Here is a 21,549-nt window from a genome sequence, read left to right on the forward strand (position 1 = left end):
GCTGTTTTTACTGCATCGTTGAAAACCCCAGGGACTCGCTCACGCAGGGCTTCCCAGCAGACACCAAATTTGTATCACGTGTTTAGCACCTGTATCCCAGAACTGTAATTTTAAGTTTTCTGGCATCCCTACATTGTCTACATGGCCTTGCATATGGGTGTTTGTTGAATGGAAATGCACTTTGTGCATATCCTATCACTAGGTGAATTTTGTTGCAAAGGCGGAGGGAAAACCAGAATTACTTGGTGAGAAAAAAACAAAAAACAAATGATGATAGTCCAAAATCTGAAAGGATGGAGGTCAAGTGTTGTATGCTTCTGCTGCCAGGAGGCCTAGAGGGGAAGCAAATTTGGGTGAAAATACTATCCTACACAGTTCCGGCAGCTTCAAGTTACAGAATTCCAGGGAGGAATAAAGGAAGCACTTCCTTCAGAATCCATCAGGCTGGACTGTGTTTAAATCTGGGCATCTGGCTTCAAACAGCTTTGGCAAACAAATGCGTCTCACCAAATTCCTGACCACATGAGGAGTATGGCCTGATTGTCAGAAACACTGGTGGCCTGAGCTTGAACCCCTTACCTACCTCTTAAGTCTTCCTTACTTCTTAGCCTAATTCCTTCTGTTAGAATTATTTAATATTTGGCTGTTCTAATTATTATAAAGCCAACTAGGGGCTGGGGGAAATAGAAATGCCAGACTTGAATAGGGAATCAAAGATTTGATTCAAGGTCCATTTTTTGGCCATTTATTAATTCTGTGACCTAAGGCAAATAACCTTTCTCCAACTTTCCCATCCCATTGTCTCCATCTGCAAAAGAAAGGATATTTTGATGCAAAGCTAGATTTGATGACCAATGTGGCATCCACTTCTGAAATTCTGTCATTTAACCAGAAATCTCAGTATAATGAGGGAAATTGGCCCCATCCTCTCAAACCCAGATCTCTGTGATTTCTTCTTACATATTAGTATTTGTGTAATCACCTAAGTGGTGCAGATATCCTATAGATTTACACTAACAATAGTCCGATTACTTCTTTGTTGCTTTGTTAAAATTAACAAGGAAGGATGAAATAAACAAGAAAAAAAAATCTATTAATGAGCTCCATAATTTATCCACCAAGATGTTTTGATTTGAATAATGCATTTAAGTACCTAAAACACAATCATACCCAGAGTAACATGTTATATATAAGGTAATAGTTGAGAAGAAAATCAGGAAATACAAATTTGTTACTGCAAGCAATTTTAATACAAAAGTGTGTCTTGTTTTTAAACAGTTCATTGGTAGAGCTTCAGTTTCTGCCTCAATTAAAACCAATTGAGATAATCACACAGCAACATGGTCGGAGCTGAAGAGGAACAGCAGCTAAAAAACGGGAGCCCCAGACAGCCCCTCTTCATGGTCACTTGGTCAGTTGACTTTATTACGCACAAAAAAAGACGGAAGCAAACGGGACTTGTTAACAGGTGTGCTGGTGAACTCCTTTAAAGGACGAGCAAGTGTTTGTTTCATGTCCACATTTTCAGAAAAAGCCCGTGGAATTCATTCCTCAGTTTGTGGGAAGTTGATCGACCATTTAAATAAATAGGAAAAATGCAGATAAATCTGTAATTCACAATGCCACCAAGGAGTCTCCCCTTGCCGAGGGCCTGGGTCCTGGTGAGCACAGACAGGAATTATTGGTGGCTGGGGTGAATAGGAAGTTACAAACCAGGACTCTTAAAAACCCCCATCTTCTGACATCTTCGGAACAGTCACATTTACCCCTGAATTCTAGCAGCTATTGTCCTTTAAACACCCAGTATTGAAACAGTATTCAGAGTGTTGCGATGAACTCCTTTTGCTGATCATGTGCAAACATTACCTAGAGGAGGTGCCCTCTCTTCAGCTAAAATCACACAGCATTAAAAACATTGGAGAAAGCAATTAGAAGTGCCCTCCCCTCAGTTCTTGCTCATTGAGGTGTCTGTGATTTACAAAAAAAGAGTTCCTTAAACACTGCAGGATTCTTATTATTTTTTTAATATAATTTATCTTGCTGAGACAGCAAGTCAAGTTTATAAAGAAGATGCATTTAGGAATAATCCTAAAAGATAAAGCAGGTTTACAACCCTGCACCGCGCAGAAACCCTATTTAGAGGCTTTTTTTTTTTTTAATACACATTCTCATCTTGACCTTTTTTCACTTGTCTTTCTCAAATATTTCATTTCTGGGCCCCATCCATTACAGGGTTACCAGGAGGCAAATTTTATCTACATAAATATTCACATGAAAATAGTAACTTACAAAAAGAAAAAAAATAAGGCAGCTTCATAACACAATTATTCTTTTACACTTTTAACAATATAACTTCTCCTGTTCAGAATAAATATACACCCAATGTACGGAGCAGGCTTCAAAGTGGATAGAGGCTTGGGGGTGCTTGTTACAGTGTTATCGCTTGGGACCCGGAGTCCTGGGGGAGGCAGTGGTGGTCTTCTTAGACATGGTGGGGATTTTGGAAGGCTTGTTTAGCCCTCTTCTGGAGCTGCCCTGGCCCCCTGCAGCGCTGCTCTCCGAAGTATCTGAACAAGCAGACTGCGTCTCTAAAAGGTCAAAGTCAGAGGCATCGCTTCCTCGCCGGCTACTGGCACGACTCCCGGCCCGACTCCCGGCCCGACTCCCAGGGCGACTGGCTGACTTTTTAGGGTCTGGAATTCGAGAATAAAGCAGCAGACTTAATAGAGACAATACGGGGGGCGCTGAGGACAAGTGACCAGAGGCTAGGGCTCAGACTCGAATACTACCGGATATGCTGTGTGACCTTAGGCAGATCAGAGCCTTTCTGGACCCCATCTCCTCATCTACACAGTAGCTTCTCTCGGCAGCACAGTGACCTCGTGTGGCCCCAGAGTGGTGCTGAGCAGGGCTGCTCAGTCACCTGGGCACAGAGGAAAGCCTGCTACAGGGGTAGGGGGGCAGGGGCAGGCAAACAGAGCACCAGAAATGAGGCCAATTCCTGGACACCCATGCAGAAAAGCAACAGGTGAACAGATGCGATCCTTCCCTGACTTTCTCTGCTTGCCAGCAGCTATAATAAATGCAGGATGCTGGAAAAATTACTGGCAAACTGCCAGCCCCAACACTGGGTGGCCTTCTGAGGAAAGCCCCCTTCAGGAGGTCCCTCCCCCCTTTTATATTCTCTCACTTTTACATCCAGTCACTTCTGATCAAGAAAAGGGGGCCTGGCTTTAGCCGTGCACGCATCTGCTCTCAGAAGGCATGGCTGCAGGTAGCTATGGTGGTAAGAGGGAGAGGAAAGAGCAGCAGAAAATCTGCGGGTGTCTCTCTGGACATCACATCCATGTGCTGCTCTCAGTATCTGCTTTCCTTGGGGAGCAGTGAAGTAGCGCCAGAGGCCGCTGTCCCCCAGTTCTTAGCCTGGCCACTGCCCTTGCCCTCCCCCCAGTGCACATGGATGGGGGCAGGTACTTACCCGCCCGATTCGTTCTGGCACCTGTGGAGGCTGGGGAAGAGCTATTGCTGGTATCGCCAGCGAGGGATGTGCGGCTAGAGTGAAGGGTTGGGGTTGGTCGTTTCAACTTGCTGCCTGTTGATGGAATAACCTTAAAAAAAAATTTTAAAAGTCCTATTTACTAGGTGAAGTCTGAAATTCAATCTGAGGAGGCCTACTTAAGCGTCCTTACATCTGATTGACTGAAAAGCAAATTAAAAGTCCAGGAAAACAAAGATTTATTTCAAAAGTGTCCTAGGTCATGTAGTTTGAGAATTCCACCCCAGAAAAGGTCTTATGTTCCAATTTAAAATTTCACAATGTCTTCTAAACTTTTACTAGAAAGCTACTGACAAATTTCCACCAGAAATGACCCTCCCCCAAAAATCCAAATAATCCTGAGTGCCAAAGTGTTGGGGCTAGAAATTTGAAATATGCGTTCTCTTCCGTATGGAGATGCAAATATCACTCCAGCCTCTCTCACTAGATGGGTGCAGGAACTTCAGTCAAGCCAAGATCTTTCAGTCTATTTCCCTCACTGGAAAAATGGCAGATAAGCACACTCTCTCCTTTTCAGTCCGCTGGGTCACCATGGCCTCCTCACTTGTCTCCCACTCTATTTCTGAGTGGCCCACTCCCTCGTTTCCTTTGGGCAGCATGGCTGAAATGACCCATCAGAGAGGTCTTGCTTCACTACTACAGTAACACCCTAACTTTCTATTTTCTTCCCCTGCTTTATTTTTTGGCATAGCACTTATCACCACCTGACATATGATAGATACCCTTGTCTGTGGTCTGTCTTGTCTCCATGAAAGCAGGGACTTTTTTCACTGTCATATCCTCAGCACCTAAAACAGTGTCTGGCACAGAAGAGGGGCTCAATAAAAACTTGCTGAATGAATAAATCATGTGTAGAAGCACTTCCTAATGGAAAAAGAGCTGGAAGATACACATTATTACTACTGCTACCAGTAGGAGCAACATTGCCCATCTGAGTGTTTTTTTTTTTTTAAACAGTAGTAGACTTAATTTGGAAGTCCTAATTCAAGAATATTTTAAATATCACTCATACCATAACATGCTATTCTAATTTTTCTTTGAAATCAACTGTGTAAACTGTTTTCCAGGACCTTTAAGATGTTCATACAAATGGAAGAGTAAAGCAACCTGTTTTCATTGTATTTCTTGTATTTTTTTTTAATTTAGAAAGAAAAGGCAAAAGCGACAGAAAGTGATTAACGGTCAAGCGCAAGCCCTCCTGGCCCACACGGGGGGAGCACCAGTTTCAGAAGCTACTGCTCGCAAGCACGCCGCTGACAAGACCGCAGCCCTGGAGGCTCTGGGCTGGGAGTCCAGGGCGGGATGAGGACTGTAGAAAACACCCACAGGTAAGGAAAGCTGAAACCTCAGAATCAACAAAACAAAAGGTAAAATCTTATAAAACAAAAAGGCTGATCTATTAGAATCCTGTGAGCATTTTGTACTTCATAAATAACAACATTTAAAATTTTAGAACTTTTGAGACTTTCATGAAACTGGAGCCATTAAGGAAGAAGAAAAGCAAGATAAGCAGGTGGAGTCTTGGGGTTTTGGCGGCAGAAGGTCCCCAGATCATGTTCTAAATCAGACAGATCTCTGAACTGGAGCTTTAGAGGAGCAGATGAATCCCAAAGCAGCAGCCCATTCACAGGCATTGGCTTCTTACATCTCCCGCCTTCTCAGCCCAAAGCTTTGCGTGACTGAAGGCAATGCTATCTTCTGAGGCACAAGAAACCAGTATTTCCCAGCAGGAGCTAGAACGAAAACTTTCCTGCTATCAGGTAAGCCATTAGCCCATGTTTTGTTTCTGAAACATTGCTCTTCCACAAATGCTTTAGGCATTTTAATGACTGCACTCAAACATGCTTAACTGTGGGCATGTGTATTCAAATCAAGGCTTCAGACACCCAAGTGACTAGGCCACTAGTCACACACCCATGTGACTTAAATCTGAGCCTCAGAGCAGTGTTCGCCCGATACGGTGCTTGGCTGAAGGAGGCAGCAGCCACACCCCAAACCAGTTTGGTGATACCAACCACCCTGGGGATGTGGCTCAGGGCAGGGGACGACAGCCACTCTTCTGTTCTAAGCAAAGATAGAACACTGCTGAACATGCACCGTAGTTGAATTTCAAGTGTTCATAACTCGTCCGTTTATCTGATGTTTGGAGACTCTGAGAGGCCTGGATTTTATAAATAATATCCATCAACAAATTACCAGGAATGACAATTGTTCATCACCCTGGAAAAACATCATTCTAAACACTGGTAGCAAGTTGTGAATCCAGTTTTAGGCATCTCTTGTTTATCTACAATTTTGGTGAATCCGAGTTAGAAACCCCTGAAAAGCACTTGACTAGATGAATCGGCTGTGAGAGCAAGCACCACAAAGATGGAAAAGAGCATGGACTTGTGTCAGGAAGAGGAGCTGATCCAGTTCGTGGCATTAGCGAGGGCCTCATCTTGACCGTGTCCTTAGTCAGCAAAACCATACTCTACCTCGGGGCTGGGCAGCTGGAGGTCAGGATAATGGCTGTCCCTGACAGGGGTGCCAGCTTTACTGTTTATCAACCAGGGTTTTTCATAACAGCGAGAGAACTGAAGTGGAGTCTGCGAAACGGAAATCCAAAGGGAAGGACGGGAACAATTGAAAATGGAACAGAAAGGAAGCAAATTGGGAACACGAAAAATAAACAGGAGACACTGAATTTTAAAGGAACAGAAAACAAAACAAAACGTGCATCAGTTTAACAGGATAAAAGGGACCAGGCAGAAAGGCAACAGCATTCTTCATACGTAACCCATCAAAACAACCAAAATTATTCGCTAGCTTCAGCTGCACGGATAGTGGCTGGATTTCCAAAATTAGTAATTCTGGATGGGAGATATGTGGAAAGAAGTGTTTCTGATATGACGATCTGAGTTCATATTTTAATAATGTCCTTCAGAGTAAAATCTTAAAGGTCCTGTTCTCTACTGGGGCCTGGAAAGGCTGGTCTAGGTAGAGCTTGGTCAGGGTATCTCCACGTTCCTCGCTGGAGGCGTTCAGAGGCTACACTCAACACCGAATGTCTGTAAATATGGGAACAGGGACGCAGGCCATAAGAGAGGTCAGTACGTACCTTGGTACCACTGGCTGGGGTGGCCGGAGAAGACGGCATGGACGTACAGCTGTGGTTACTCTGACTAGCGCTGGAGCTGGAGCGGGTGGGGGAGGCAGCCCGGGAAGATGGTTTGGACCTTCTACCCCGTGATCGGAAAGGGGTCATTCCCTGGGATGCCCCCTCAGGCAGAATAAACTTCTCTCTAAGTTCGATGTTAGTTCTACCCCGTGCTAAAAAGGAATAAACACACACATACAATGTCAGTTAATCTTAAAAAAATGTGTTTTTGATGGTCATACAGCTGCTTGACCCCATGATAACAGTTATGGAAGTTATAGATTTAGTACTATCCGTGGATTCTTTTAAAATAAATTCATGATTTATCAGTCTGTCATGATTCTTACCCATAGCAATGAACTAATAAGCCCCAATGGTTTGCCATGATAAAGACTTTTATATACGAGATACTATTTCATTTTGTGGTAATGATCTTGCCGTGTCACTGTCCCCTGGGGTAAGCACACTGTAACGGGTCAAAGAAAGCAGATGCAGCGGTGCACAAACCTCTGACATTAGGTCAAAACCCCTCTTTTCTCTCTCATAGTACATGTGTACTTTTTGCTCAGGTTTTGCAGGACAGTGGAGAAAAACAGATCATTGCAATCAACATTGTCCAGACTCTTCTATTTGAATTCAGTTTGCTAACAATCCTCAGGGAAGGGATCCAGGAACTCAGGATGGTAAAAAGACCAGGATAAACTCATTAAGAAGTAAACATGTGGGAGGAGAGAGAGAAAGATTGAGACCATGCACAAAACTTGCCAGTGAGAAATGTGAGGTCAAAACCTGAAAGCAACAAGAAGCTTAAGGGACAACAGCGAGTGGGAGGAATGTCAAGTGGGAGGCGACCTGGAAACTGCTCTGAAGGCCAACAGGTGCCGTCCCATGGCTTTCTGGGGCTGTACAACCAGAACTTCAAATGTGGATTCAGAGGATTCCAAGGGTGACCAATGTAAATGTTAAATGTGAAAGACACTGCTAATTTAAAAGAAATAATTCCTCTGGAATAAGTCCTTAGATTATTTCTCACCAAGTTATCCTGTAAGAACTTCTTCTCTCCCTCTCCGTCCTAAACTGTTCACTTTTTAGAATACGCTATACAGATCTGAACAAACAGGACCATGGTGAAACTTGGGAAAAGGGAACTGTTAAAAAAGCTGTTTGTCATTCTTTTCTAGTAAGATTTTTCACTCTGGCAGGAACCATGGGTTTAGCAGATTTGAGATACCTGTGCCCGCCCTGCTCTTCTGCCTAAACCTTCATGTCCTCAAGGGAACTGATGGATTTTGGTACAATGAGATTTGAAATCAGGTTGCATGGGTGTTCAAGTGGTGTAGTTCCAAACTCCCAGATCAAATTCTTCTCAATGTATTATACTGATATAACATATCAAAATGTCAGGTTACCAGGGCCAATGTGGGTATTAAAACCTGAGTTACGATCTAGGCTCAGCTACCAACCAGGTCTTCCTGCCCTGGGCCTCAGTTTCCTCCGGCTGATCCCATTGTCTGGATGGTCTATGAACACTAAGCTGTTTCCTTCCTCCTCAGGCCCCAAGAGACTGTGCCCCTCAAGCCTCACTCCTTGGCCCTCATGCATTTTCTGGACTTCAGTGTTTTCTTCTGTGTCTATACTAAAGATTCTCCAAGAGAATTTCCTTCAGCACTAACATGGGAACTTCAGTAAAGACTTCCCCTCACTAATAACTGTGGAGTCAGGATTTACACTTCTTTATCTTGTGTTTGCTAAAGTGCCCAGCATAACAGTGGACACACAACAAAAGCACTAAGGTAACAGTGAAGAATAAAAACCATTACTTAGCTAAGGATTCACCCCCAAAAGAACTGCTTATGTCCCTGAGCTGCACAGAATTTCAGATGTGTAGTTTAAAGCTAGTAAACATCTAGCAGTTTACCTGTGTACCAGGTATCCCAGACAGAAACAACAGAGTGGTAAGAAAAGGAAGACTGAAGCGGGATCTCAGATGAGGGCCATAGCATTACATTTGAAATGTAATGATATAATGATATCATGTTGCCTGTGCACTGCACAATTTACAGTGTGATCACATGCAGTAGGGCACTTGACTGTCACCAATGACCTGTCGGCATCCCTGTCACAGACAAAGGAATGGAAGCACTCACACAGGCTGAGGTCAAGGAAAGCTGTGCTAGGGCTGGGACTAGAACTCCCATCTCCACCTGAGCTCTCTCTTCCCACCCCACAGCTCTTCGCATCAGCGGTTCTCCACTCACCCACACCCCACTCAGGCTTCTGTCCCCATCACACCACCTAATCACTCTAAGTTATCACTGTTAGCTTTAAACTGTACAAAGGTTGAAATATACAGAAAAGTACAAAGAGAATAAAAATTCCTTAATCTTACAACCTTAGGGACATTACTATTACAATGATGGTGTATCTATTCCTGTGCACGACTGTGTGTGTGTGTGTGTGTGTGTGTGTTTTAACAGAAAACATCAGGAACATTCCTCCATGCTTGAATGCTCTTGCATAATTTCAAGGCTACAAGGCCTTAATTCATCATATGGACATCAATTTATTTAAATAACCCTACTAGTTGTATTCTTAATTGGCTTATAATTTCTTAAACATTGTGTACAATGCTGTGACAAACTACTTGTAACAGGTTTTGTGCATATCAATGATGATTTCCTTAGGATAAATTTCTGAGGAGAAAGAATGCACACAGAATTTTTGATACTTGTCAAATGATCCCCCAAATTCTATACCAACGTATACTCTCCAAAATAACATAGGAATATACTGAATTTACTTTCCTATGGCTAATGCTGTTATTCACATGTGTACACATTTACATGTGTACATGTAAAATCTGATAATGTGACAAGTACAAACACCTCTCTGCTGTTATAATTTCCATGTGCGGAATAACTCTCTCTTCTTGAAATACTCTCTTCCTGGGGTGCCTGGGTGCCTCAGTTGGTTAAGCTTCTGACTTTGGCTCAGGTCATGATCTCAGAGTTTGTGGGTTCGAGCCCTGTGCCAGGCTCTGCTGACAGCTCAAAACCTGGAGCCTGTTTCAGATTCTGTGTCTCCCTCTCTCTGTCTGCCCCTTCCTCACACTCGGTCTCTCTCAAAAATAAACAAACATTAAAAACAAAAACAAAAACACTCTTCCCTTGACTCCCAGGACACTCGCTTTCCTGCTTCTCCTCCTTCCCACCCACTGGTAAACACTGATGTTCCCTGCTGCTGTCTGCAGTCCTGTTCTCCCTCTTAGACTTCGAACCCGGTGGTGATGAGCTCACCAACCTGAGACTTCATTACAGTCATACCTGACTCCAAATGTATCCCGTGCGCAGACCCTTTGCTGGATGACAGAATCTTTTATCTTAGTGACTGATTAGACATGATCAGAGCCAGAAGCCAGAGGGGCAGTAGAGGTTTCTACTGATGGCAGTTTGGCCTCCTGATTCTATCTTCTCAAGCTCCTCGAATCCCCAGTGCATTCCCACACCCACAAACCTCCTTACACTTATGTGGATCATAGGGTGTCTCATCTACCATGCATGGCTGTAAAAGGCTTCCAACTGGTCTCATTTCTCATCTCATCCCCTAGACCTGAATTTATAAATAGAAACCTGATAACTCTAAATGGCTCAAAATCCTTCCATGGTCTTCCACTGTTTATAGCAGAATTTCCCAAACTAAGGTTTTTTGAGGGTTTCTACAAAGAGCTCGATAAACACTTTCCCCCTTTGGAAGAGCCCTAATGAGATCAGCATCTTCAAAGCTCTTGGGAGTCCTACAGTAAAGAAACCTGCTTTAGCTTTAAGCTGGAGTCTTCCAAAAACACTTGCCCATAATTTTTTGAAGATCACATGTTGGAGACCAGGCACTGAAGGCAACCATTCTAGTTTTTCAACACCAAAGGGGCCACCATTTTCTAAGGGACTTAGGCTGGCCACCTGATGTTGGTTAGAACAGGCCGGTCAGTCACAATTTAGTTCTTAGCTCTTGTTTAATGGATGCAGAATTTCAGTTTTATAAGATGAAAAGAGCTCTGTGGATGGGCAATGGTAGCACAACAGGGTGAATGTACTTCAAGCCGCTGAACATTTCGAATATAGTTAAGATGGTAAATTTTATGTTATGTGTATTTTACTACAATAAAAAGAAAGGAAAAACAATCAGTTCTAAGCCAAATCGTCTTTTAAATCTCCATGAATGAAGTGTTCTAGGAACTAATTTGTCTAGTGCTCAAAAACATATACAGTACCCTAGGATAAAAATAGATCTATTCTTAGGCAGGGCACTGTTTTCATCTCTATCCAAAATATCATGATCTCTTTTGCCATGGATGAATTCAGAAACTGAAACCTCCAGTTTTGGCAGTGTTAGGAACCTCCCTAGTTGAATATTTTCACTGTATGTTTGACTAAAGCAATGTGCAGTTTGAGAGCTCTCTCACCTTTTTATTTTTTTAAGTTTATTTTCAGAGAGAGAGATGGAGAGAGAGTATCACAAGCAGGCTCTGTGCTGACAGCCCCTAGGCAGGACTCGAACACGTGACCATGAGATCATGCTCTGAGCTGAAATCAAGAGTTGGATGCTTAACTGACTGAGCCACCCAAGCACTCCTCTCTTTTTGTTTTAAATTTATTTTTAGAAACAGAAGAGAGTGGGGGAGGAGCAGGGAGAGAGAGAATCCCAAGCAGACTCTGCATTGTCAGCTCAGAGCTGGACTCAGGGCTCGAATCCACGAACTATGAGATTATGAGCTGAAACCAAGAGACCCACCCAGGCAACTCTCTCACTCAGCTTTTCTAAGCAGTTATGTAGCAAGAGGTAACAAATGACTATGCACATTGGTATTATAATGTCATAAATTGTATTCTATCCTTAGTCTAACTTCTCTGTGGTCTAGACAGCAAGGAAGTGCAACACAAATGAATATAAAATCTACCCAAAGTGGTGCTTCTAGAAGCCACATAAATCTTCACAGAATCCTAGGTAGCTTCAAGAACTCTTCTCTTTGTGATATTTACGCCCTCCCCAGTCACTTCTTACATCTATCCCAACCCTAAAGTGTTCACCTCCTAGTGCAATGTTTTGATTAGAAATACTCATCCTGTCTGTCCCTGGTAGACTTATGATATCTAAGACGGCTGGGCAGTTCTGGACTCTGCAATCAGTACAATCAAGGGGATTACTGAGTGCTAGGAGGTCATTCCTGGAGAGGCACAAAGGAAAGCCTTACCTTGTTTGCTCCAAGGGATGCTGAAAAGGCTACTATGTTCCACAGAATATAGGTACTAGGCAGCCCTCCCAAACTTCCTTGGGGTTCCAGTTTTTAGCGATTTATAGAAGGACAAAGCAAGCAGTGTTCCCCTTGGCCATCAGCATAAAGTTATTGTAAACAGAGCAAGTAAAGCAGGCAGCAAACAGGCAACCAGATTCCAAAATGTTGCATGCATTACTTCTTCTGTTTATTTGTTTAGTCCAATCATACAAGACATGCCCCCCCAAAAACAAATTAAAAAAACCCCAAAATCTTACTAACAGATTTAGAAAGAAATAATGTTGTTTTACCGAGTTATGGCTAAAATCCTATATATACATTGCTCTTGCTCCTGATGTAAAATCATGAAAGAGGACTTTTAGATCCAGGAAATTAGTTTACAACATAGTTAACTTCTAAAATTGATTAAACCCTTTCAAGTTTTTATCAGAACAGTTGCTTTTAAAATTAACTTTTTTTTTAATTAATGAAAATTACTTTTGTTTACTGGAGTAAATGCAGAATGAGTTAAAATAAGAAATGCTACTATGGGCATATCTGAATTCATGTGAGAACTGTGCCCTTTAGCTCTAAACACTTCAAAATAGGACTACAAATCACTTTCAAAGAAGTTATGTAACTGTACTGTAAACATTTCTACCAGGTTTATAAATATGCCTTACCAATTTAATTCCACAGGCTGAACTAGCAATCCACACACACAAAGGGGTGGCAGTGGGTGCATCAGCCTCTGAGACACACGGCACCTTGATCAGGAGCACACACTTTAGAGCCAGAGTGTCTTGTAACTGAATCCTGTCTGCCGTATATTAGTTGTCTGACCTCACGTAAGTTATTTAACTTTTCTGTGCTTTAATTTCCTATTCTGTAAAATGGAGACGATAACAATCTGAACTGCACAGCCGTGTAAATGTGTTATCATCTGTAAACTGCTTATAACAGCGTGTGGCACCTAAAAAGCTATATAAGTATTTGTTAAATGTACAGAAAGTCTGAACACATTCCATGGGTTCTATTTCAACAGAAACATCCTATGCTGTCAACTTGTAACAGTTAGAAAAGCCAGGGCTGGGCTATTTCAAAGCATTTGTAAAGGCAGCAGATGCCACAGAGCCAAGAGGCACCACAGTTTAAGAAGCAAAGCCATTCTCAGTGGGCTGGGGTGTGGGTAAGGGGGACAAAGCTTAAAAGCCAACCTATGGGAGACTGACTGGAAATCGAAGAGCTGGAATCAGAGCGCTTTATTTTACTCCCAGGATGGTGAACTAGAATAAAAAAATAAACAAACACAAAGAGACAGAGCAGGAAACGCAGAAACGGTCAAGAAAGACAACCTGGCAGACAGTGGGGGAGCCTCCTGTGCACCCACATGCAGCTTGGCGAGCAGGAGAAAGGAAAGGCCGCAGGTGAAGAGGGCTTAGCCACCGACACCCGAGTCCCTCACCTCTGCCGTGGCAACCCTCACATGCCTGAAGCTGCAGGTGCTGTCACTCACATAAAATTTCTCTTTTGCCTTTGGGCTGGCATGTACCCCTTCCAAGTTCAGCACCCCAGAGTCTTGCTTCAGTAATCACCTGTCTTAGAAGCATCTGCACTGAGGGCCAGGTATTCTTTATCCCCTCTCCTGGCCACTGGCGGGCCTCCAGTCCTTCCCTGCATGGGAGGAGCCCAGCACCCTCTCTGAGTTTCCGGCATAGGAATCTGCAGCGCTAATCAGGAACTGCAGAGGCTTCATCAGGCTCCTTTCCAGGCTAGTGTTAATTTAACACCTCAAACCAAAACACTGGAAGATACCAATAAATTCCTACTGTGTCCCTTAAAACCGGTCTCTCCCCTCCAGCATCCACTTCTCCTTCTTTCTCTTCCTGGTCCACTCAGGCACCCTCAACTTCCAGTCTGTGCTGGTGGAGCGACATCTAGGCAGCTTAACAAAGTAAAACCCACAAACCCACTACCAATACTTTGTGTAAGCATGAAAGATCCGTGACGAGGGAGTACCTAACGTGTAATTCGTGCTCAGGAAGGTTCCTTACCTCGGCAGGGATCATTTTTCACTAAAAATTCATCCAGGGCCATCCATCCTCCACCAACTCGGACCATCACTGTGCTGCGCAGGATGCGGACCAGCCGCAGCTGCTGAGAGTCCCCGAACTGCAGGACCAAGGGGAGAGTGATGAGTGAGTGTGTCCTAGAGCAGGCTGAGGCCTTCCCAGAGCAGACTGTATTCAGACAAGACAGATGACAATTCGACAGTCTGGAGAATTTTAACTCACTATTCGTCATTTTTCACAAAAGAGTTTAAATATGGAGCAGCTAAGATATCAAGGTAAAGACCAGTGTCTTTCTATTGGGATCACTAACTTAGTCACGCCTCTACCGTGGGGCAGGGCAGAGGACAGACAAATGTTAGTTCACTTTGATTCTTTCAAACATTTGCCCAAATTAAAACGGAGTAGTAAAATGTTGTTAGTTTGCTTTCAATAAAAGGTAGATGTAAAGCGTATGTCAACATCTGAATACGGTGTGCTCAAAAGGTAGATGAAGAACAGCAAATACTATTTCAAGCCTTAAGGAAACCCTTGCAAAGCCATCATCACTATTATGAGCTTAGAAGGAAAAGTGATTTTCCACACAAGGTTGTCAGAAATAAGCCCTCTATCTGCTCTAATTGTGAGGTCACCAAGCAGAAAAGTTTCTTCAGCTAAACAAACTGTTATAGTATTTATACTAAAATTTAGTTGAAGAGAATTAATCCACCACATTATACAGTATTCAACAATCAACTTGAGATAGTACTACAAGCATGGCTTTCTGATACTTATTTCTTCCTTTTTCCTTGCCTAACATCCCTATTGCTCAGCCCTGTTAACATCTGGAGTTTCCTACCACATAATAAATTACCCTCTTCCCAAAATAAGAGGCAACAAAAGAGAATCATGCGGAGATCCCAAAACAAAGATCAAACATTTTGGCTGGAAAAATAGCATTCCTAAAATTATTTAATTCAAGGAGAATGCTGGGATTGCGGTGAGAAGTGAAGGGACTAATTAGTTAATTTAGATTTTTAAGGTTATAAAGGAGAACCATAACTTTGAAACAAAGTATAAAAATTGAAAACGCCAGAAAAGATGTTTGAGAAAGAAATATAACCAACCTCCCTCAAAATCAATGTATTTGCAGTAATTCTCTGTATTACTCTGCACTGGCTCTAGTGTGCTGTTTATACAGGTAGCAAGGTGACTGAAAAAGTATCACCTCCCTCCCCAATCCTTTACTTTGAAAACAACTACATTTTCAAATAATTACATCTCTCATCCCCTACAGTTGTTAAGATTTTATACAGAGTGACCACAGCAACAGCATGGTGTAGTATAAAAAGCACTGAAATGGGTGCCCACAGATGTGAGGGAATAAACGTCCTGTCCTGGGAAGGAAGCTGCCCCTTGGGCCTCTGAGGGCACCTCCCTCATCAGCTGGCCCAGTAGAGGAAATGGGGAGGTCCTGCAGGAAAATCCCGCCACCACCAAGAGCAGGGACAGCCAGTCACTAGTTGGGGTTCTCTCTGGCTCGGTGAGGAGAGGGAGGAAGTAAGGGCCTCTACATCCTCCATAGTGAGTCAGGAAGGGACTCCGAGAAGTACTTTACCCTTCCATTACTGTGCCCTGTACTCTATCTGCCAGTGTTTAGAATTACTTCACTTAACTCATTCCTCTTTTGTCCTTAATTTTTTGTTTACTGAAGTGTTCTCTGAAAGATTCTAATTTGTTTCTGCTGAGCTGTAGGGAAAAGGAAGTTTGATCTAAGTCAGCAGCAAAAGTGGCTGGGGGAATTGAGGCCAGACTGGTAGAAGGGGCTATAGCAGCTCTAAAAATGGGAAGCTGTGCAAACCTGGCAAAGCTGGGCTGTGAGGCGGAGGCCCCAGAAATGTCTTGGGGCAAAATAACTTCTGTTTCCTTCTCTTAACTGAAAAATCCCTTACGGAGACCTGGGTTCTTGCAGTGGTTCTGAGACAGCACTGTGACGGTCAGCATGGGGTCCTTTGGGTCTCAAGTGCCTCGTGCACAAAAGGAACTCCAGGATTCTATTCCCAATATTGGGAGTAACTCGTCTGACCCTTACTGTCAGTGGAGCAGTAGAGGAGGTCAGTGCCATTTCAAAGGACTTCAGGGCTCTGCGTGCAGTTATTAGCAAACAGGTACAACTTTCAGGTATGGCTGGGTACTTTCACGCAATGACATTTTAAACCCAGTCTGACTGTTAAGGTCTTTTGTTTCTTCCTATCCGCTGTTCTTCCCACTGGCCCAGAATGTTACTGTAGTGAATGATTATTGCAATACCTGGAACCTAATATTGATGGAAGGCCTCAAATCAACTCTTAGTGTTTCTGATTTCAAATCACAAGATGGACTTTACCCATGCAACTTCCTTCCATTTGAAGACACAGGACCCCAGAGCCCTCAAAAAAGATCTATAAGGTTAGAATTACCAAGTGGAGTCAAAAGCATTTAATCTTTTCTAGCAAGTCTAATTTGATCCCTGAGATTTTGGCTGGCTGGACATAATCAGCAAACTTTGGGCTACAGCCAATCATGACTGCTACACTATAGTTCTCAGGCACCTTATAATTACAAAATATGTTGTAAATACAAGTAAATATTAATAAGGTCTTTAAATAGATGGAGTACTTAAGTGCCTAAGATTTTTTGACTTACTGTACATTATAAAATCTGTGTTCTCTCTCAAAAGATTGGTATAAATCAGAACTGTGCTGTCTGGTATTCTGACTTCCAAAACAGAAGTATAAGACCAGGTTCCTTTTAGAAGCACAATGGATTGATACCATAGCTTCCTGAACCACATTACTTCAAACTCAGTCCAGCATAATATCTTTAGCCAATCTAATTTTAAATGGAAAAGTTCATCTCCCTTAAAAAGTAACGTACTTCTATCCTGCTGCCGCCAAGACAGCTTTACAACATTAGCCCCATTAGCAGTTTCTCCACTTGGTAAGACAACCAGATGTGACCCAGGCATGCTTCGGATTATGTCCTCTCCCCACAGCAAAGAACAGGCAGCATGAGCTACACAGACCATTTCCACCAAGGAGAACGTTGCAAGGCACACTGTACCTGATTGCCGAGGAAGAACTACAGACAAAGAGTAAAGGATGGAGGAAATGGAAGAAAAAAAAAAAAAGAACATTTTGTCAAATTAACACTAAGGAACGAAAATCATGCAATCACGTTACCAGTCTTCAAGCATATTCTTCGAAAGCTCCTGCCACAGGGGTGTGGTTTTACAAATGAATAAGACCTAACTTTTCCACTCTATTGCTCTTGTTAATTCATGTCTCTCACGGGCATTAAAAAAAAAAAAAAAAACAAGAAAATAAAAAGCAACAAGCAAGCACAAGATTGCTTACAGTTTTATTAACTAAATGCCCTGGGCTGGATCCAAGGCACAGTCACGCAACATTCCCCAACTAAAGAGCAGCCCAGGGTGATTCTGGTGTACTTTGAAGACACTTTAATGTACTGATGGAACCTAGATTTCCTGTTTCTAAGTTGGTACAAAAAAACTGTATAATCTGAACCCTCTTTACCAATCTTAGATTTTCCTTAGGACTTCAGAGAATCCAGATAAGCTGCTAAATGTATTTTAGAAGTGCTGTTTCAGATCCCTTCTATGCCCCAAGCCTGGTCCCAAAAGAAGCTAGAACACGGCATCATTCATGGTCAGTTATGTCCACGCTCAGCACAGCCTTCCAGGAAGGACTACTGAGCCTGGCGATCCCTAGTGCATCAGCTCAGAGCAGACAGAGCATCCTTTGGGGACCTCGACAGAGTTCCTCCAGCTCTCTCTGAGCCCAGGAGCCACTAAGGACCAGCACTCTGGGGGTGATCTGTTGGTTTTCAGGTAACTGTTGCCTTATCTTATGGAACAAGTGTCTCCATTTCCCTAAAGACTTTGGTCAGCAAAAGAGAGAACTTTGAAATGTCTCCTGTACTGGAACTCAAGTACAAGCTACTGTTAGCTAAATATGGCACTGTTTTTCGGATGGAACTATACAGGGCATTAAGCTTAGCCCAGCAGGACACCTGACATCTAGGACCTAGAGAGAGTGACCACATCTTAAGTGCTACCGGCTCTGGTCCTCCAAGTGTTGGTAGCCGGAAGGTGGGACCATCTGGTTAAGTTCACCTGGAAGGGCCACACAGGAGAAACCACCACCACAAAGGACTGGCTTTCTCTTCCTTACCCGGTATTTATTCTCTCCAATCTGCTCCACCTGAAACCTTTTTGCACATTTGCACTGAGCCACTTGTCTGGTGACCTATTGGTTGCGAACAACAACAAAAAAGAAAAGTGTGAAGGGTAAAACAAGGCTTCCTCTTTAGAGAAACAAAGATTTTTACACATAAACAGAAAGCTTTTTGTGATGTCTCTTTTAGGTATTTTAGGCTTTTGTTACATGCATTTCTCCCTTATTCTAAATTAATACATGTCACACATTTGCTGATCATACATTTGTTTCCACATCCCTTCAGAGAAATGTGTTAATATGCATGCATCAAAATCAAATCAAATAAAGCAAACTATGAACTGATTTAAATTTCAACCTAGGAGCCTCAGAGTCCCCAGAGGTCAGTCCTTGGGTGTTCCAGGACACATCCAAGACCTGCCCACTAACCTCTCCCTTTATAGGATCAACAGATCCTGAGATCTCCATGTGTTACTAAAAAATGCTATTTTCAATGTGATGGGTGTGATTTTCAACGTGATAGATACGATTTTCAATGTAAAAAGTTCTTAACTAGGCGGAAGGGATGGTGGGTATACACCATCTTAAAAATTACTTCACATTTTACTCCTTAAATGCTTTATTTGAAGATCACTCCCTTCCCTGGATCCTGACATAGAATGCCCAGGACTGAGAGAGGAGTTGCTCTAAGCAACATGGTATCTATGAACCGGGAGGAGTGTGGGAAGTCTGCGAACACTGGAGGAACCACGCAGATGTGACCCATTTGAGTAATATGTCATCTAGACTGAAAGAGCTCAATAGTCAGAGATACTCCGGGGCACTGTCCTCCATAGGGGGATTCTCCAAACAGGATTCCGAATAGTGATCTTCTGACAGTTAAGTCACAGGGTTGCTATGGTCATTACATCCAACCACTTTGGTCAAACATGTGCTCAAAATACAATTATTTCCCATACCTCATCTTCAATTTTATCTGCATCAGTTGTTGGGCGGTAAGCATCCTTGTTGGGGTGCAGAGCAGCCACAAATTCATAGTAATCTATGTAGCCATCTCCATCTCGATCAAAAATGTCAGCGACAGCAGTCATCTCCAACTTGGTGGTAGGGAACTCTGGAGAAAAGCAATCACATTCGGAACAATAACTAACCAGGCTTACCTGGACTGCTGGAGGGTATATTAATATTTCTTGAAGGAAAAAATATTTATGTCTTGCTTTTTTGCTGAAAAACGGTACATGCCCACTTAGAAAATATGTTATAAAGAAGATTTTTAAAAAATTACCCAAAAACATAGTACCAAGAGACTACTTACTGTTAAGTTTTTGGTGTTTTTGCTTATAGACTCCCTCCTCCCCCACACAATTAAAAAAAAGTAGCAGTACTACAGGTATATCAAAAGACGTGATATTACAACTACCCACAGGTCTATCTTCCACCATGAGAACTTACTTATCTGCGCGGCTACTGTTGGATACTTTGACTATTTCAGAATAGTGACAATTTGGACTAGGATGAAGGTTTTTTTTTTCTATGTTTAGACAACTGCCTTAGGCTCCTGAAAAACTGCTTCCCAAACAAGTGCTACTTACAGTAGCCAGGGTGATTTATTAAAATGTGATTCAGATGGTCTCTCAGGTGAAAACCTCTGGTGGTCTCCCACCCTCCCGCTGCCTCTAGGATCAGAGGTGAGATCTGCTCCCTTCACGAGGGCCTACCAGGCCCTGCACGAGCTGGCTGCTGTGGACCTTTCCAGCTTCATCTCTTACCACCCCCCTAGGTCATGACAGGCCAACCACGTTAATCTTTCTATACCTAGAACGTGTCAAGTTCATGCCCACCTCAGTGCTTGGGGCCTGCTGTTCTCTTTGCCTCTCTTCCCTCAAATATCACCTCACAGACAGGCCTTCCCTGGCCACCATGTAAAGTCTCACAGCTGTAAGATGTGCTTTGTGGCCCTGGCAAGTCACTTGACTACATTAAGCCTCAATTAATTCTCTTGCTAGAAAATAAATGAGATCATGTATTTTGTAAGCTGTTATACAGATGTCAGAAACTGGTATTATGCAAAATTCTGAATTTCAAACATTTTACTTAGAACCTCATCATTCACAAAAGTTGGCTCTTAATCTAACGGGTTTTGCTTGCCACACTGTGTCAAACAAGACTTTTTTTTAATTCCCAGCAGAATGAAGTTCTTTCCATGAAAACGATAGATCGATTTTAGTAATAAGCAGTTACGTTACTTCTTCTCTATAAGGCTCTTCAGCCAGAATATTGCTTGCTTCTACCATGTGTAAGGAATCCAGGTATGACCCATGTTTGAAAGTATGAGTGAACTCACTGGATGCTAGAATGCCATCAATAAACTCCTGACGTGTTATCTTCCCATCCTGGTCCTTGTCAATTCGCCGGAAGAAATCCATCACCCGAGATTTCTTGTGATTCATCCAACGCATGTACTTTTTCCTCCAGACATCAAAGTCAAAGTTGGCAAATTCCTTCAACTAGACAGAAATCACAGGTGTCAACAAGACTTATTTTTTTGTCCCTCAAACCTGCCCGGAGCATACCAAAACTTTTCAGACATTCAGTAAAGCCATGCAGGCCTTCTGGAGGGGCATCAACAATGACATCTGCGTGCTGCCTCTTTGTGAAGGCACCATCTGGGACCTTCACTTGAAGCTGTGATTGTTTACATGAGCTGTGTGGTACAGTGGAGCAGTGAGAGGAACGGTAACTGAACGGCCACCATGGAAAATACGGAGCACGTGGAACACGAACGGATGGAACCAGCCTTGCTTTCCCTTTGCACTGTTTTGAAGGATCACCTTCTCAGATGTAAGGGAATGGATTCTATCCCAGAAGAGAAGTCCTTAGCACTCCTCACTTATATGATTTTGAAAAGAACTGTGATTGCAGAGGCCGGGGTTAGAAGGCTCGTGTTTCCCATTGTTTTCTGAGATGAGAAAATTTAAGTTCTGGCTGGAAGCATCAAGAATCCAACCCGTGCGTGCAGCAAGCATGTTTCTCTGGAATGGCGCCAGAGGGGACAAACTGCCCATCTGACCTCCACGTGAAATACATGGCTTTGGCAGAGAACAGCAGGCCTGAGCAGTGGGCAAAGTGACGTTTAGCTGCTCGGACTATGTTGGCAAGACAGACTCAGAATGACTGAGACAGGACAGCCGCTCTCCCCCTGGTCTTTCAAACTGCAAAGTTGGAAGGAATAGGGAAAAAAAAAAAAAAAAAGCCAAAAACCAAATATGCTTAAAACTCAACTGATCTACAGAAATAACAAA

General features: G+C 42.9%; 1 protein-coding gene across 3 annotated transcripts in view; it reads right to left on the reverse strand.

The window, feature by feature from the left end:
• Positions 1-1,093: 1,093 nt before the first annotated feature.
• MACF1 (microtubule actin crosslinking factor 1) overlaps positions 1,094-21,549 on the reverse strand; it is a 317,520-nt gene continuing 297,064 nt past the window's right edge. For 2 of the 3 annotated variants that reach the window (XM_039244487.1, XM_039244488.1), the window contains 9 exons: positions 20,592-20,754; positions 19,207-19,361; positions 18,245-18,319; positions 17,115-17,132; positions 14,019-14,136; positions 6,657-6,868; positions 6,034-6,144; positions 3,479-3,608; positions 1,094-2,693 (listed from right to left, as the gene is read on the reverse strand). In XM_039244487.1, coding sequence (XP_039100418.1) covers positions 2,437-2,693; positions 3,479-3,608; positions 6,034-6,144; positions 6,657-6,868; positions 14,019-14,136; positions 17,115-17,132; positions 18,245-18,319; positions 19,207-19,361; positions 20,592-20,754 — 1,239 coding nt within the window. In that variant the 3' untranslated portion in view covers positions 1,094-2,436. The remainder of the gene's footprint in view (positions 2,694-3,478; positions 3,609-6,033; positions 6,145-6,656; positions 6,869-14,018; positions 14,137-17,114; positions 17,133-18,244; positions 18,320-19,206; positions 19,362-20,591; positions 20,755-21,549) is intronic. The other variant, XM_039244489.1, reaches the window with a different exon arrangement.

This window comes from Hyaena hyaena, unplaced genomic scaffold, assembly GCF_003009895.1.
Source record: "Hyaena hyaena isolate Hyena2069 unplaced genomic scaffold, ASM300989v1 scaffold_237, whole genome shotgun sequence".
NCBI lineage: Eukaryota > Metazoa > Chordata > Mammalia > Carnivora > Hyaenidae > Hyaena > Hyaena hyaena.